Genomic DNA, 15,120 nt, shown 5'->3' with positions numbered 1-15,120 from the left:
GACTTATATACCACTTCATAGTGCTTTTACAGCTCTCTCTAAGCTGTTTTACAGAGTCAGCATATTGCCCCCAACAATCTGGGTTCTCATTTTACCCACCTCAAAAGGATGGAAGGCTGAGTCAACCTTGAGCTGGTGAGATTTGATCTGCTGAACTCCAGCTAGCAGTCAGCTGAAGTAGCCTGCAGTATTGCACTCTAACCACTGCGCCACCTCGGCTCTCTGTCCAGTAGCCACTTTAAAAGGATTGAATCCCGTGCTACTATGCACGGAATTATTATATGCCACCTTAGCAAAAGGCAACAAATATCAGTCCGGTTATCTTGCTGATAATTGATATAACACCTGAGGATATTGTTCCAACACTGAATTCGTTCCTTCATACCCCCCATTAGTTTGGGGGTGGTGACTTGAGCTAAGCCCCTGGTCAGTCCCCAGTAGTTTAAGAAATGCCCTCCAAAACCAAAAGCACCCCTCTATCTGACATGATATGTTGGGGCGCTCCATGTAGTCTGTAGACATGGTGCAAATATAGTTTGGCAAACCCACTTGCTGAAGGAATCTTCTGACAGGGAACAAAATGTACTATGTTAGAAAATAAATCAGTTATCACCCATATAACTGTATTTCCTGAGCTTTCTGAAAGTTCCACAATAAAATCATTGAGAGATCTCTCCAGGAGTCCTGGGATTTTCCCTTGCCATCGTTTGGCCGAGGCAAAGAGTGGGCAAATTGCCATATAGCTTTCAATGTTCTTTTTCAGAGATGGCCACCAAAACTGTCTTTTGATTAGATGCAAAGTCTTGACAAAGCCAAAGTGTCCAGTGGCTTTGGAGTCATGACTTTTCCCCAAGACCATCAGCCTCTGGCTCTCCAATACATATAATTTAGTACCCATCCAGGCTAGTCTGTCCTGGACTGAACAAACATTTCCATGATTTTGAAACCATTTGTTGTCCTTCAGAGTGGCTTTAAGGGCGGCTCTCACCTCATTGTCAATTTGTCATTTTTCTTTTGCTTGCGATCAGGTGGTGACGTGGGTCGCCAGTTGACTGGATGGGAGTAGGGGTTTGACTACTTCTGCTTTAGGGCAATTGTATCGAGGCATTCGGAATAAAGCATCAGTCACAAAGTTTTTTCCCACTGGGTCAGCTTGGTCGCTGACAGTTTTCTGGAAGTGTAAGTGCAGGGTTACAGCTGGCCATTCTCATTCTCCTGTAACAACACAGCTCCCACAGCCATATTGGAAGACAAAAGGGGCACTTGGGTTGGGATGTTTCAGGACTAGCTCAACCGCAAACAGCCGTTTGAGCTTCTCAAAAGCTGCCTGGCATTCTAAAGTCCATTTAAGAGTTGGCTGGGTTTAGGTTTATACTCCCCTTTTGTTTTTAATAAGTTTGTGATGGGGAGTGTGATTTGTGCAAAGGACAGGATGAATTGGCAGTAGAAATTGGTGAAACCAAGAATCTGTAGTTGCTTTCTGGTTTGGAGCAGAGTCCAGTCCAGCACCACTAGGATTTTTTTTGGGTACATCTCAGTGCCTTCGTGTGAGATGTGTGAGATAGATGTGTGAGATAGACAAATAGTCTATCTTGCTTTGGTGAAACTCACACTTGGAAAGTTTGGCATACAGTTTGGCAGCCTGCAGTTTTTTGAGTACAGCCTTCACTAGTTTCACGTGCTCGACCTTTGTTTTGGTGTAGATTAAAACATCATCTAGATGCACCACTACCCCCTTATATAGGTGCTCTTATAAGACCTCATTTATTAACTGCATAAACACTTTCGGGCCATCCTGGAGGCCGAATAGGGGCAATTAGAAGCATCCCAAAGGGAAGTTGAATGTGGTCTTCCATTTATCCCCCTCCCTAATTCTTACGCGGTAGTAGACTTCTCACAGGTCCAACTTAGTGAATATTTTGCCCTTGGCCAAATGGGCTAGCATCAGGGGTGAAATGCTACCAGTTCGGTCCAATTCACCCAAACCAGTAGTAAAAAAGGCTATTGGTTTGCCGAACCGGTAGTAAAAAATGAAAAAAAAAAAAAAAAGTTCCGACGATCAGCTGAGTGACGCGTGATCATCAGAACTTTTTTTAAAAAAAAATGTTTAGCATTTTTTTACTACCGGTTCTCTGGTGCGCAAAGTGCACGCTCGGTAGTAGACTCACAGAACTGGTAGCAGACTTCAGAGGATTTCACCACTGGTTGAATATTATCACACACACACACACACACACACACACACACACACACACACACACACACATGTTGCTAGACTATAATCCTTCATTCCTGGTCATAGTAGTTGGAGATTATGGGCATTACAATTCAGCAGTATCTGGAGAACCATAAATTCTTGTCCAACCTTAATATTTGGTATGCATTTTTATCTCTATCACATCACATTATTAGTATAGATAAATGAGGCTAAAGCTTAATAGATATTCTACACACAGCCATTCTTTGTTCTGGCAGGATCCATTCTTGGACAAGTTCTTCACCTTGATACATGTGCTAGAAGAATATACCTTTCCCTTTCGACTTAAAGATGTGATCCTAACAGAGAACAACATAGAGTCTGAATTGAAATCTAGTGTGGGCAACTTACGAGTGGCTAGCCTGGAACCTTTGGTGGCCTTCAGTCATCAGATTCTCAACAAGCTGATCCAACTCATTGTGTACCCACCTGTCATTGCAGGGCAGATTGGTGAGTGTCGTATCTGTGTTGTATCTGTGGTCCTCTCCATTTCCTCTGAAAGGATTTTCTTGTTATCTGAAACAAGTGGAATAACCTAAAGTCTCAATTTCTTTGAAAAATCCTCACACTTTACAGAGTTGGGTGGATATGGGATACCCTCTGCCTGCTAAGAAAATGAACCTTCACCAGCATATAGGGTCTTCTGCTTGAGTAAGGGGTTGGACTAGAAGACCTCCAAGATCCTTCCAACTCTCTTATTCTGCTAAGTAAAATTAATATTCCAGCTTTCACATTTTGGATCTAGATTTCTATATTGAGATGAGTCCTCTCTGGATGCCTGCATAACAAAGAAGGTTTGAAGTATCAGTACACATCTCAGAGAGACAGACTTTTTTACAGCATTGATGTGGATCACAGTGGGTAGGATTCTACTTGGGACAAGCAGTTAACTGGCGATGTCAGTTTTTCTAGTTGTTTGCAAGAAATGCTGTCAATCACTGTTGTATTTCTATTAGTCTGTTAATGCCCTTGTATAGAAAGAACTTGTTTTTTTTCTGACATAAATTTGTTTTTAGTATACTAAGTTATCATACACAATCATTTTAAAATGTTTTCTTTTCGTATTACATTGAATATATGACAGGTCCTATTGATTAAAAAGCATCTGAGTATCTTTTGCTTTTGAGGCATCCAGTTTTTATGGCACATGTAACACAGTTACATGATAGCAAATCATTCAATCACTCTCAAGTAGCCTCAATGCATAGAATTCAAACCTTTCAGTCATCTAACTTAAGAAATCTTTTAAAGGCAGCCTTTTAATTAGCATATTTTGTATTTATAGATGTGTGTGTGTGTGTGTGTGTGTGTGTGTGTGTGTGTGTATGCAAAAGGAAAAGAAATAAGGGGAAAATACCCTCCCCCCTAAATACCTTTGTTAACTAATTAAAACTGAATATACACAGACACACAGGCACAGTATACATATATATTCATCCCCCCTTTAGTTTAGTTAGTTTATTCTATGGTGGGAAAACATTGGAAATTAAAAATATACACGTGTTGGTTATTTCCTGGTTTCTAAATAATCTTCCAATATTATATTGAAAATTAACTGCTTGCTCAATCATAGAAACAGATTTAAGATCTACAAACCCATTGATGGAGAATGATATCCTTCCAACTCTGTACCATCAATGCCTTTAGCTCATAAAAGTACACATTATCTAGCAATAATATTTTCCAAATATAAGACTAAATTATTTTAATTTAGGTTTGAGCTAATTTATATTTCAGGTTAAACCTTTTCTTAGAATTTTATTAATAAAAACCTGCATAAAATAATAAATGGCTAGTGGATTTTAAATTTTTTGTAAAATTTATATGCTGTTGATATCACTGTCCTTATTTGTTTGAAGTCAATCTTAATGAATTTTTATGCTGTCTTTTGCCATGTGAAGGAATTTTAGTGAAAAGAAACTCATTTTCACTTTATGCAAACATTTTAATCACGGTCACATAGCACATGATAGCAGACCAGTTCCCAGTCTCTTCTTTTTTGGAAGCCAGTTAATCCCCCTGCTACATGGGATACAATTTTTTTTAAAGAAGACAACTTGCTTTATATTCCTAGAAGTGCTTTTTTAAAAAAAGCCCTGTAAAAGTTAAAAGGAAAGCCCAAAGCTGCTGTTGCCATTCACTGATACCACCATGTCACCTGCTATCTGCAGTCTCTGCCTACTGAAAAGTTTCCCATCCCAGAATGAAAGAGATGATGCTCTGAAGCAGGTGAAATAAAAAAAGGGCAGGAGAAATTCTTTCTGTGTCTTCGTGTGCATAAAGTAGAAGAAAAGCCCTAGGCATTCATCCTCTGATAGTTTAATAAAAACACAATGTCCAGGTTGAACTTGTGGTTTTTCATTCTGCACCACTTTTTTCATTAGAAGATGGGGAAACAGAGCAAATTTTACAGGTGACTGTAGATATTAAATGTACTAAGAATTCCTAATATCAGTTAGAATGCCATTTTTTGATGTATGCAATTTCTCTTCCATAACTAATGTTTGTCTTACTCTGTTTAGTCTCATTTTTCCCCATTTTTTTTCTTGCTTCTTCCAGTGAACTTGGGTCGTGCAGTGTTTGAAGCCATTGCTGTGATGGTGAACCAGATCCACAAGAGCCTGGAGAGCAGCCAAGATCAGCATGGCCACAATCATCTGTTGGCCTCTTATATCTTCTACGTTTTCCGTCTGCCTGTGATGGAGCCAGGTTTGCCAGGGATCACAAATGCTTGTTATATGTATGGGCAAGCAAAGAACTGTGTGTCTGATCATCTTTCCTATGGGCTGTGAGCCATTTGCATGGCCTGCAGCTCAGGAGTGTTCGGAAGCATACCAAGTATTCAGGAAGGACCTATATTCACCAAAAAAATCCTTCACTTCTTGTATTATTAATATATCTCTGTTAAAATGGATGAAGTAATTAGCACCATTTATCAATTTCATGCAGAGAACAAAGACTTGTTTATATTTGACATCTTTAGCTGAATGATTATAAACCTGGGATGACTGATTTAGGTGCTGCTGAGTGACTCAAAAAGGTCTGAGAAGCCAACTCAGGGATTGCCAAACCAAACTTCAAGGATCAAGGACAGCTTAATGATTCTCTTAATTTCTGCAGAGGAGAATATCCTATCCTATTTGGGATATTCCCTCTCCCAATTTGAAATTAAAAGTAGAATTGCAGAGGCTCCGACTATAAGTAGCCTTTACTTAATGACCACAATTGGGACCAGCTGCATCACTAAGTGATGCAGACATTAACAAAAATATCAGCTGATCAGATTTACATTGTCACTTCTGCTGCAATTATTAAGCAAATCACCACAGATTATTAAGTGATACATGTGGCTCACCATGAATTACAGTTTTACTATCAATTTCTCCATCAACGTTGCTTGTTGGAATCCAGCTATGAAGTTTGGCATCGTAACCATGGGACATTGCAACAGTTGTAAAGATCCATTGGTTGCAAAGTGCCCAAATGTCAACCACAAGATTGCAGGGATATTGTGACAATCATAAATATTGGGACTGATCATAAAGTTACATTTTTCAGCACCATTGTAATTTCAAATGGTCACTAAAGGGCAGTCATTAAGTGAGGTCTGCCTATAATGTGGTTGCTTACCCAGTCTCTCCATTTCCTCCCACTGCAGTAGCTAAGATTGAGAACAGCACAACCTGCTCCATTATAGGTAACATGAGGATGAGGGTTAAAATAGTACTCATATAACATACAGTGTATGTTATACAGTGTATCCTGTATAACATACAGAGTTATAACATACAGTGTATCCTGTAATAGCTTTTGTAACACTTCAGTATTATAACACAAAATTAAATTCAAGACGCTCCAGTAGTGAAATTGCAGTAAAAAAATATTTTAAGGAGTTTTCTGAAAAGAACGAGATGGAGCACCCTAATGGAAAAAAAGAGAGGTTATTCTCGACTCAAGCAATTTCCCCTCTGCTTGAATGAAAGAGAATCTAATAATGGACAGCTCAATCACACATGAGAGATTCATAGACATTTTTAAACATCTGCACAAATGATAGAAGAAATCACTCTCCCTGTCTGACTCACTCTGTATTTCTTCCAGAGACTGGAGTGCCACCCCACAGTGGTACCCTTCAATATGCTACCTTGTCCCGTGCGACTGGGCGCCCTGTCAGCCTTAACCTCTCTCGTTCCAAAAGTATCAGCAACAGCAATCCTGACTTGACTACCACACCAACTTCCCCAGATGAAGAGGTTCAGAAGATTATCAGCAGCAAGGTTAGTACAACACTCTACTGACCCTGTCCTTCCCAAGAAGAAGGAGGTTTCTTTAGCTGCCAAACCGCCTGCTAAAATTGTGGTCTTTGTAGTGCCAGGTGATAATCAGGCATTTTGGTTTTTCACAATTCTAACACTGTGTTCTTGTGATTGTATTTTACTGATTGTGTTGTTCTTTATGCATGTTTCTGTTCTTATAATTAGTATTCTGCTGCTTTTGTATAGTTTTAATAGTTTGTTCCCTACCCAGAAAATTTTCACTAATAGGCAATTTGGATATATAATGAATACTACCACTCAGAATGTATAATAAATACTGCCACTCAGAATGATTAAAAAATAGAAATGTAAAGATTTGTAGACCTAAAAATGGTTCCCCATCAGTCTTTATGTTCTCTGGTTTTTCCAAGTTTGTGTGTGCTCATCAGATTAGCCTGGGCATCTATTTCACAGAGTGGGCTAATCCCAGATCCTAATCTGGACATGGAGAAATTTGTTTTTTGTATCAGATGTGACCTGAAGGGATTTCTTATCCTCTGTACAAAGTCCCTCTCTCTCCATTCTCCTACCCAGCACAGAGAAAAAACAAAATAGCTAATTATACTCAGAGAATGTATGTTTTCCTCCCCCAGCTCTGAGAGAACTTCCTTCTCTTAGTGCTAAATTATAAAAAATGCCTGTTTCAGTTGACTTGCATTGATCACCTGGGGAGATGGGACTGGGAAGTATGTATGTATGTGTATGCATGTGTCTGTATGGGGTGGGCATATTTGTGTAAATTTGGCGAAAGGCATGCCAACATTGGCTCCACCAACATCCAGTGTTGGCACTTTTGACGTGATCAGACATTTTCCTCCAGTCTTTATGCTTTGGGCTTCCTAGAGAAAGGTTTTTCTTAGTTCACTTCTTTAAATAGAGTGCACTGCCCTGCATAATTTTGGATTTATAGGAGAATAACCTGATCTTAGCCTTCCACAGAAGCAGCATTTACAGAGTTTATTCTAATTGTTTTACATGCAATTATCTTTCTTACTTTTTTTCCTTCTCCTTCTTAAGGCTTTCCAAAGCCTTAAGATAGAATTTTTTTTAAAATGCAGCCACTGAACCATAAAACCACTAAAAGGTTTCTTTGGAAGTAGCAACTTTAGAACAGTTCTCAGTGAAATCACACCGGCAATTTGATTCTGCCCAACATCTGTGCTATATGAAAAGCAAATCTCTCATTTGATGGAAAACCATTGGCTGCACTACTTGAGGGAAATGATTCTGTTGCCTGGCAATTAGAGCTGCCCCTATATGGCCCAGGGTTATTACTGGCAAACATTTATCTACATAATTCTATTAATTGGACTCAGATGGAATTATTAATAGAATGTAATTAATAAAGCAATCTGAGAGAATCTCTCTGTGAGTGCCATTCTTTATTATGGATATTATAAAAAGACAGCTTAGTGGGCAGGGCAGCTGGCAGGGATGGCCAACATCCCAGAAGACAAGCTCAGGATCCAAAAAGATCTTGACAGACTTGAACAATGGACCTTATCCAACAACATGAAATTTAATGTGGAGGAAAGCAAAGTTTTATACTTAGGCAGGAAAAACCAAACATACAAATACAGATTAGGTGAAACTTGTCTTAAAAACAGGAACTGTGAGAAGGACCTTGGAGTCCTAGTGGATGATCATTTAAATATGAGCGAGCCGTGTGTGGTACCGGTAGTAGCCAAAATAGCTAATACAATCCTTGGTTGTATAAACAGAGGCATAGAATCAAAATCACATGAAGTATTAGTACCACTTTATAAAACTTTAGTAAGACCATACCTAGAATGCTGCATCCAGCTTTGGTCACCACATTACAAAAAAGGTATTGAGACTAGAAAAAGTGCAGAGAAGAGCAACTAAAATGATTAAGGGCCTGGAGACAAAAACATATGAAGAACGGTTGCAGGATTTGAGTTTGGCTAGTCTAGAGAAAAGAAGAAGTAGGGGTTACTTGATAGCAGCATTCCAATATTTAAATGGCTGCCACAAAGACGGGGTCAACTTATTTTCCAAAGCACCTGTAGGCAGGACAAGAAACAATGGACAGAAACTAATTAAGAAAAGAAGCAATCTGGAATTAAGGAGAAATTTCCTAACAGTGAGAACAATTAACCAGTGGAACAGCTTGCTTTCAATAGTGGGTTTCTATCACTGAAGGTTTTTAAGGAATGGCTGGACAGCCACTTGTCTGAAATGGTATAGGGTCTTCTGCTTGAGCAGGGGGTTGGACTAGAAGACTTCCAAAATCCCTTCCAGCTCTATTCTGATTGATTGATCAATTATGGAATCTGGACATATTTGATTTAGAACAATCTCCTCCAACCTATTTTCCTCAGATGTATTAGAGCAGAGGTGTCAAACTTGCGGCCCGCGGGCCAGATGCGTCACGTGCTGGCCATGCCCACCTGTTTTAGTGAAGGGTGAAAAAGGTGCGATACATCACGTGACGATGTGTCGTCACAAGTTTGACACCCCTGTATTAGAGTATAACTCCTGGGATTCCTTCCTCAGGCTGTCTTGATGTTCTGTTGATCTTAGATGCTTGACTCTTGTCCCACACCACCAGCAACATCAGAGGGCTGTTGAGAAGAGATGTATAAGGACTATAGTGTTGTTTTCACTGATGGAAGGAGAAAGCCTCACTTAATGCAGCAAAAATTGGGTGATGTGTCATCCAAGTGGGAAATATTGGGGGTTTTCCCCCTTGTTTTGGCTTTTTATTGGGGCAATTTATAGTATGCTAAGTGCTTTTAAAGGCTTCAAATGTCTTATTTTTTTCGACCAAATGATGGAAAGAAATCATGCTGATTCCCACCAAATTTCTAGAGGAAGAAACAACTATAGAAGTTAGCGTGGACCTGCAGTTCATGCTTCTGAATAGCAAATAGCAAATTGAAATCCAAGAAGAGTCTTCTCCTATGAAAAGCAGAAGCAGCCATGCCGGCAATGTGGAGGAAAAGAATCTATATTAAAATAATAATTTTATTAGGCCAACTGCAGGTTTTCCAAACTACATGAAATCATTTAAGATTTCAGAAACAATTTTCTCAGGCAAGATGGAGAGAGGGGAGGGAGGGAGGGAGGGAGGGAGAGAGAGAGAGAGACACACACACACACACACACACACACACAGAGAGACACACATACACAGAGAAAGAAGTAAATATTACATCTCTGCACTCTGTTCCAGTTATCTTTATTCAAAAGCAATTCTCTCAGCAAGTTGCACATTAGGCCTGGCAGATTATGAACAACCCCTGGCATTTACATATGACCCATGGCCTGTTTGTATTCTTGTTCTGCTTCTCTAATGGAATAGCATTATGGGACTTGGAAACGGCTTGCACCTAGATGCCCATGTCAACATGCCTAAAACTAGGAAATAGGCCTTGACAGTTCCAGATTCCCTTTTGGGTTTCATTGTACTCTCTGGCTTAACAGAATAATAGCACTAAAACTCCTCTTTTTCTTTGCAGCCACCTCCATCATCAAAGTTTTTTTTTAAACTACAGCAACAGTAGTTGTTGCTTTTTCTGAAGCAGCCAATGTGGTTCTTTTTCCCTGATCATTGTATCTGTTGTGATTATTTTTCCTTTCATACTGTTTTTCTACATATTGCCTAGGGGATCGACCGCTCTCACTCTTGGGTCAACTCTGCCTATGCCCCTGGAGGCCCCAAGTCTGTGCTTCGCAGGAACCATCCGAACTCCAGCACGGACCTGAAGCAGGTGCCTTTCCTCTCCCTCCAATTGTGCTTGTAGCTTCTCCCTTTGGCAGGCTTGTAAAAGTTCATCTGCAGTAGCAGCCAGATTCAGATGGAGAATAAAGCTTTCCAAATGGCTGAAGTGAGAGGCTGCTGAGAACAGCACTGGCCATCAACTGTATTTTCACAGACAATGAGTTTTCTTACTTTATTGAACATTCCAATGTTCTTCACTTTCCCTTTGCCACTTTGAAAGTTTAATTGGATGCAGAGCAGCATGGCATGAAGGATACACACACAAGGCTTTCTTGCTGGGACAGAGCATACTGTCTTTTATTTTGGAAGCATTTGAGCTGGGCACTATCAGAGAAAGAACTTGTCTGTAATGGCCTTTGGAAAATCTTGAATGCTTCCATTGATAATTTAGATTTGTGCTTGCTGTACATCTGGTTCCTAGCATCAGTTTCCTAATCTCATAGATTTATCCATGACAGTCTGTGGCTCAATAAAGCCAAAACAATCTCTTTGGGTGGTGCTCTAATAAAATATTCTTAATTGTTAATTTACACATTTAACTGTTGCCTTTGACAAATCCTTGAAACACGGATAAACAAGATTTGGGGGGAGGTATATTGGCTCCTGCTAGTTACTTTTGCCAAGTAAGTAGGTTGTATTGTAGCCTCTACTTATATTCATCCCTGTTTCAAAAGGCAATATGTTAGCATGAATTCATTTTATTACTTCTCTAAATGGCTGCCTATTTAAACATTGAAGAAATCCTGCCGTATTGGTTCCTATATGAGATTATGTTAGGTAAGTGCTTGGGTTTTTTTTTCTCTCTACAGGTTTTCTTTTCGTAGCTGGCAGGTCTTTGTGTCCTTCAGAGCAAAGCATTTGACCAGAAATATCTCAGAGCAAGGAGAGGAATGTCTAGAATTAATAGTTTAGTTTAGACTTTCTGAGTTCTCAAGATAAGAATAGATTGTGGTTGTGCAATTGATTCCTTTACCCTCTGTTGCTTGCTTAACCAATAAGAGGCTCCTAATTTTACCTGTGTTTTTTGGTCAAGCCAGAAATGTTCCTTTTTCCACACTGAGTGTAGAAGTGCTTGAGTTTCAACCCCCAAGCTACAATCATAGATGGATGGCAGACATTGGTTTGGCCACTGCCAGTAGTGGGATTCAATTTTTTTTACTACCAGTTCTGTGAGTGTGGCTTGGTGGGCGTGGCATGGCTTGGTGGGCGTGGCAGGGGAAGGATACTGTAAAATCTCCATTCCCTCCCACTCCAGGGGAAGGTTACTGCAAAATCCCCATTTCCTCCCAAACAGCTGGGACTCGGGAGGCAGAAAATAGATGGGGGCAGGCCTGTCAGAGATGTTATTTAATCAGTTCTCAGAACTACTCAAAATTTCTGCTACCAGTTCTCCAGAACTGGTCAAAACCTGCTGAATACCACTTCTGGCCACTGCTTTTAGCCAGTTAGGATAAACTCAGTTTTCTGTTTTAACTTTGGTGATGACATTGTTCTTTGAGCATTTACTGTAGCCCTGGAAAGAAATGGTTAATTCTTCTGATTCTTTGAGGAATCTAAGGAAAGAAGGTATTAGTGTTATTTGTTACAAACTTTCTCAATCGGTTGTCTTCTTGAAATATTTTATTTCAGCTCCTAAATTCCTACTCAGCATAGTGAAGGCTGCTGTTGTGAGATGTACATCCTAAATATGGTGGGGTGGAGAGTGGGATTCCTGCCCTTCAGGAAAAGATAACACTCTATTGGAATATACTTGTTCTGTGAGCAATGCAAATCTTGTGCTTTTACTGATTTGCACATATATATTTGGAGATGTGTGTGTGTGCATTTGTATGTACATGTCTGCGCACGTGCTGAAGAACTGCAAGTTTGAATCAGCCTTCTGGTTCTGGTACAAGATGCTTTGTTTTCTAGATTTCAATACATAGGTCAGTAATCGAGGTATATAACAAGAGTGATATTATTTTGAGTTGTTCAAATTTTTTCATACATTCTTCTTGAATCTGGCTAACAGATTTATAAAAGTTGGCTAATGTTGCAGATTAGGAGTGAAGTTGTAGATATTAAAAAGGGAGATAAAAACTAATGTAAAGGAAAAAATGAAACAGCTAAAATTGCAAGAAAGAAAAAAATAAAAGGAAAATAGAAAAGAAAGAAAAAAGATACAAAGAAGTAGCTTCTCATCTTTTCTACGACAGTTATAAGTACAATTGCAAATTCACCTCTTTATGGTTACAACAACTCTCTTCTTTCTATAATCTATCCTGTCATCAAAACTAATCATCAAAACCATAAATTATAAATTCATTTTTTCTGTTTTACACAATCAATCAGAATAGAGCTGGATGGGACCTTGGAGGTTTTCTACTCCAACCCTCTGCTCAACCAGGAGACCCTATACCACGGGTGTCAAACTCACGTCACGGCGGCATCATGTGACATATCAGGACTTTTTTCCCCCTTCACTAAACTGGATGTGGGCATGACCAGTGCGTGATGCATCCAGCCCATGGACCAGGAGTTTGACAGCCCTGCCCTATACTATTTCAGACAAGTGATTGTCCAATCTCTTCTTAAAAACCTCCAGTGATGAAGCATCTACAACTTCTGGCGGCAAGCTGTTCCATTAGTTAATTGTCCTCACTGTTAGAAAGTTTCTCCTCAGTTCCAGGTTGCTTTTCTCCTTGATTAGTTTCCATCCATTGTTTCTTGTCCTGCCCTCTGGTGCTTTGGAAAATAAGTTGACCCCCTCCTCTTTGTGATAACCTCTCAAATACTGGAATACTGCTATCTGTCACCCCAGTCCTTCTTTTCTCTAGACTAGCCAAAGCCAAATCCTGCAACTGTTTTTCATATTTTTTGGTCTCCTGGCCTTTAAGCATCTTAGTTGCTCTTCTTTTCACTTTTTCCAAAGGCTCAACATCTTTTTTGTATTGTGACCAAAACTGGATGCAATATTCTAGGTTTTGCCTTACTAAAGCTTTGTAAAGTGATACTAATACTTCATGTGATTTTGACTCTATGCCTCTATTTATACAACCAAGGATTGTATTAGCTTTTTTGGCTACTGTCACACACTGCTGGCTCATATTTAAGTGATCGTCTACTAGGACTCCAAGGTCCTTCTCACAGTTTCTGTTTTTGAGCCAGGTTTCGCCTAATCTGTACTTGGTTTTTCCTGCCTAAGTGTAAAACCTTGCTTTTCTCCACATTAAATTTCATTTTGTTGGATAGGGCCCATTGTTCAACTCTGTTCAGATCTTTTTAGATCCTGAGCTTGTCTTCTGGGGTGTTGGCTATTTCTGCCAGCTTAGTGTCATCTGCAAATTTGACGACTTCCCTGTCTATTCCCTCATCTAAGTAATTTATGAAGATATTGAAGAATACTGGGCCTAAGACAGAACCTTGTTGTACCCCCCTGCTTACTTTCCTCCATGTAGATGTAATACCATTAAGGACAACTAGTTGAGTATGGTTTATCAGCCAGTTACAAATCCATCTGGTGGTGATGCTGTCTGTCTCACATTTTTCTAGCTTACCAAGAAGTAGGTTGGGGTCTACTTTCTCGTATGCCTTGCTGAAGTCTATGTTTACTCTGTCCACAGCATTTCGCTGGTCTACTAATTTAGTCACTTTGTCAAAGAATGAAATAAGATTGGTTTGGCATGGTCTGTTTTTAACAAACCCATGCTGACATTTTAGTTACAACTTTATTTGTTTCTAGATGTTCACAGATCTATTTTTTAATTATCTTTTCCAGTATCTTCCCAGGTATTGATGTTAGGATGATTGGTCTGTAGTTTCCCGGGTCTGGTTTTTTTTTTTTCTTCTTTGAAGATGGGAACCACATCAACTCTTTTCCAGTCCTCTGGTAGTTCCCCAATGTTCCAGGATTTTTGAAAGATATGGTACAATATTTCTGAGATAACATCTTCCAGCTCTTTCAGAACTCTGGGTGTAAACCATCAGGTACCAGTGATTTATATTCATTAAGATCAGATAGGTGTTCTCTAACCATTTTCTTGCTTATTTTATTTTTTATTTCTAGTCTATTTTTTACAGTTATGTTTTTGATAGGTTGGCTATAGTTTCTTTTTGCATGAAGACTGATGCAAAGAATGTGTTAAGCAGCTCTGCTCTCTCTCTACTGACTGTTACTTCCTTGTCTTAAGTAGATCTATTGTTTCCTTGACTTCTTTCTTGTTATTTATTTTATTTTATTTATTTTATTTCGAATTAGCAATAAACATAGATATTGACTTTTCTCTGATCAAAGTAGTCAACAAATTAGGAGTGAAATTGATGGGTGATCTTCTAAGGCTCATGGCAAGGTAGAAGATTAAGGATAATAAAAAACACCCCAGATAAGTCATAACATGTTATTTAAAACACAGAATCAAAAATGGGTTGGCAACTGGCTTTCCTTTGGAAACCATAATGGCTAGAAGATTGAGATCTGCTTTTGATCAAATATAGTTATATGTCGAAGTCAGGGTTGGTGTGGATCTGTTTGTGTGTTTGAAAATCAGAGAGAGAAAGAGAGAGTTGGGAAAATATTTTGAAAATATTGAACTTATATTTGGGAACTGCTGTAGATTTCAGAGGCTATGATTTCTTTGCCATTGCATGATTGCCATTGTGCTAGTTTTCCTACTGTCTTTTCATTCTTGCTCATACTATTTACCTTTAAACAAGTCGTGGTTTCAGCCACAAGAGTAAACAGTTAAATTTTCTAAGCTGGTGAGTTAATCATTCCCAGTTATTTATCTGCTTAACTTTTAACTTCGTAAAACACATTTTCTTTT

General features: G+C 39.1%; 1 protein-coding gene across 19 annotated transcripts in view; it reads left to right on the top strand.

Moving 5' to 3' along the window:
* Nucleotides 1-15,120, top strand: part of DOCK6 (dedicator of cytokinesis 6) — a 185,925-nt gene that overhangs the window by 85,596 nt on the left and 85,209 nt on the right. For 17 of the 19 annotated variants that reach the window (XR_015732802.1, XR_015732803.1, XR_015732804.1 and 14 more), the window contains 4 exons: nt 2,476-2,707; nt 4,817-4,966; nt 6,359-6,534; nt 10,203-10,307. Coding sequence is in view for 16 of the 19 variants with exons in the window: in XM_087888527.1 (XP_087744653.1) it covers nt 2,476-2,707; nt 4,817-4,966; nt 6,359-6,534; nt 10,203-10,307 (663 nt within the window). In the remaining 3 variants the exon portion in view is untranslated. The remainder of the gene's footprint in view (nt 1-2,475; nt 2,708-4,816; nt 4,967-6,358; nt 6,535-10,202; nt 10,308-15,120) is intronic. The other 2 variants (XM_034437790.3, XM_034437787.3) reach the window with 1 other exon arrangement.

Source organism: Pantherophis guttatus, chromosome 2 (genome assembly GCF_059756535.1).
Source record: "Pantherophis guttatus breed Tessera chromosome 2, ASM5975653v1, whole genome shotgun sequence".
NCBI classification, from domain to species: Eukaryota; Metazoa; Chordata; class Lepidosauria; order Squamata; family Colubridae; genus Pantherophis; species Pantherophis guttatus.
Note: the sequence above shows the minus strand (reverse complement) of the source record. Positions and strands in the feature narration are given on the sequence as shown.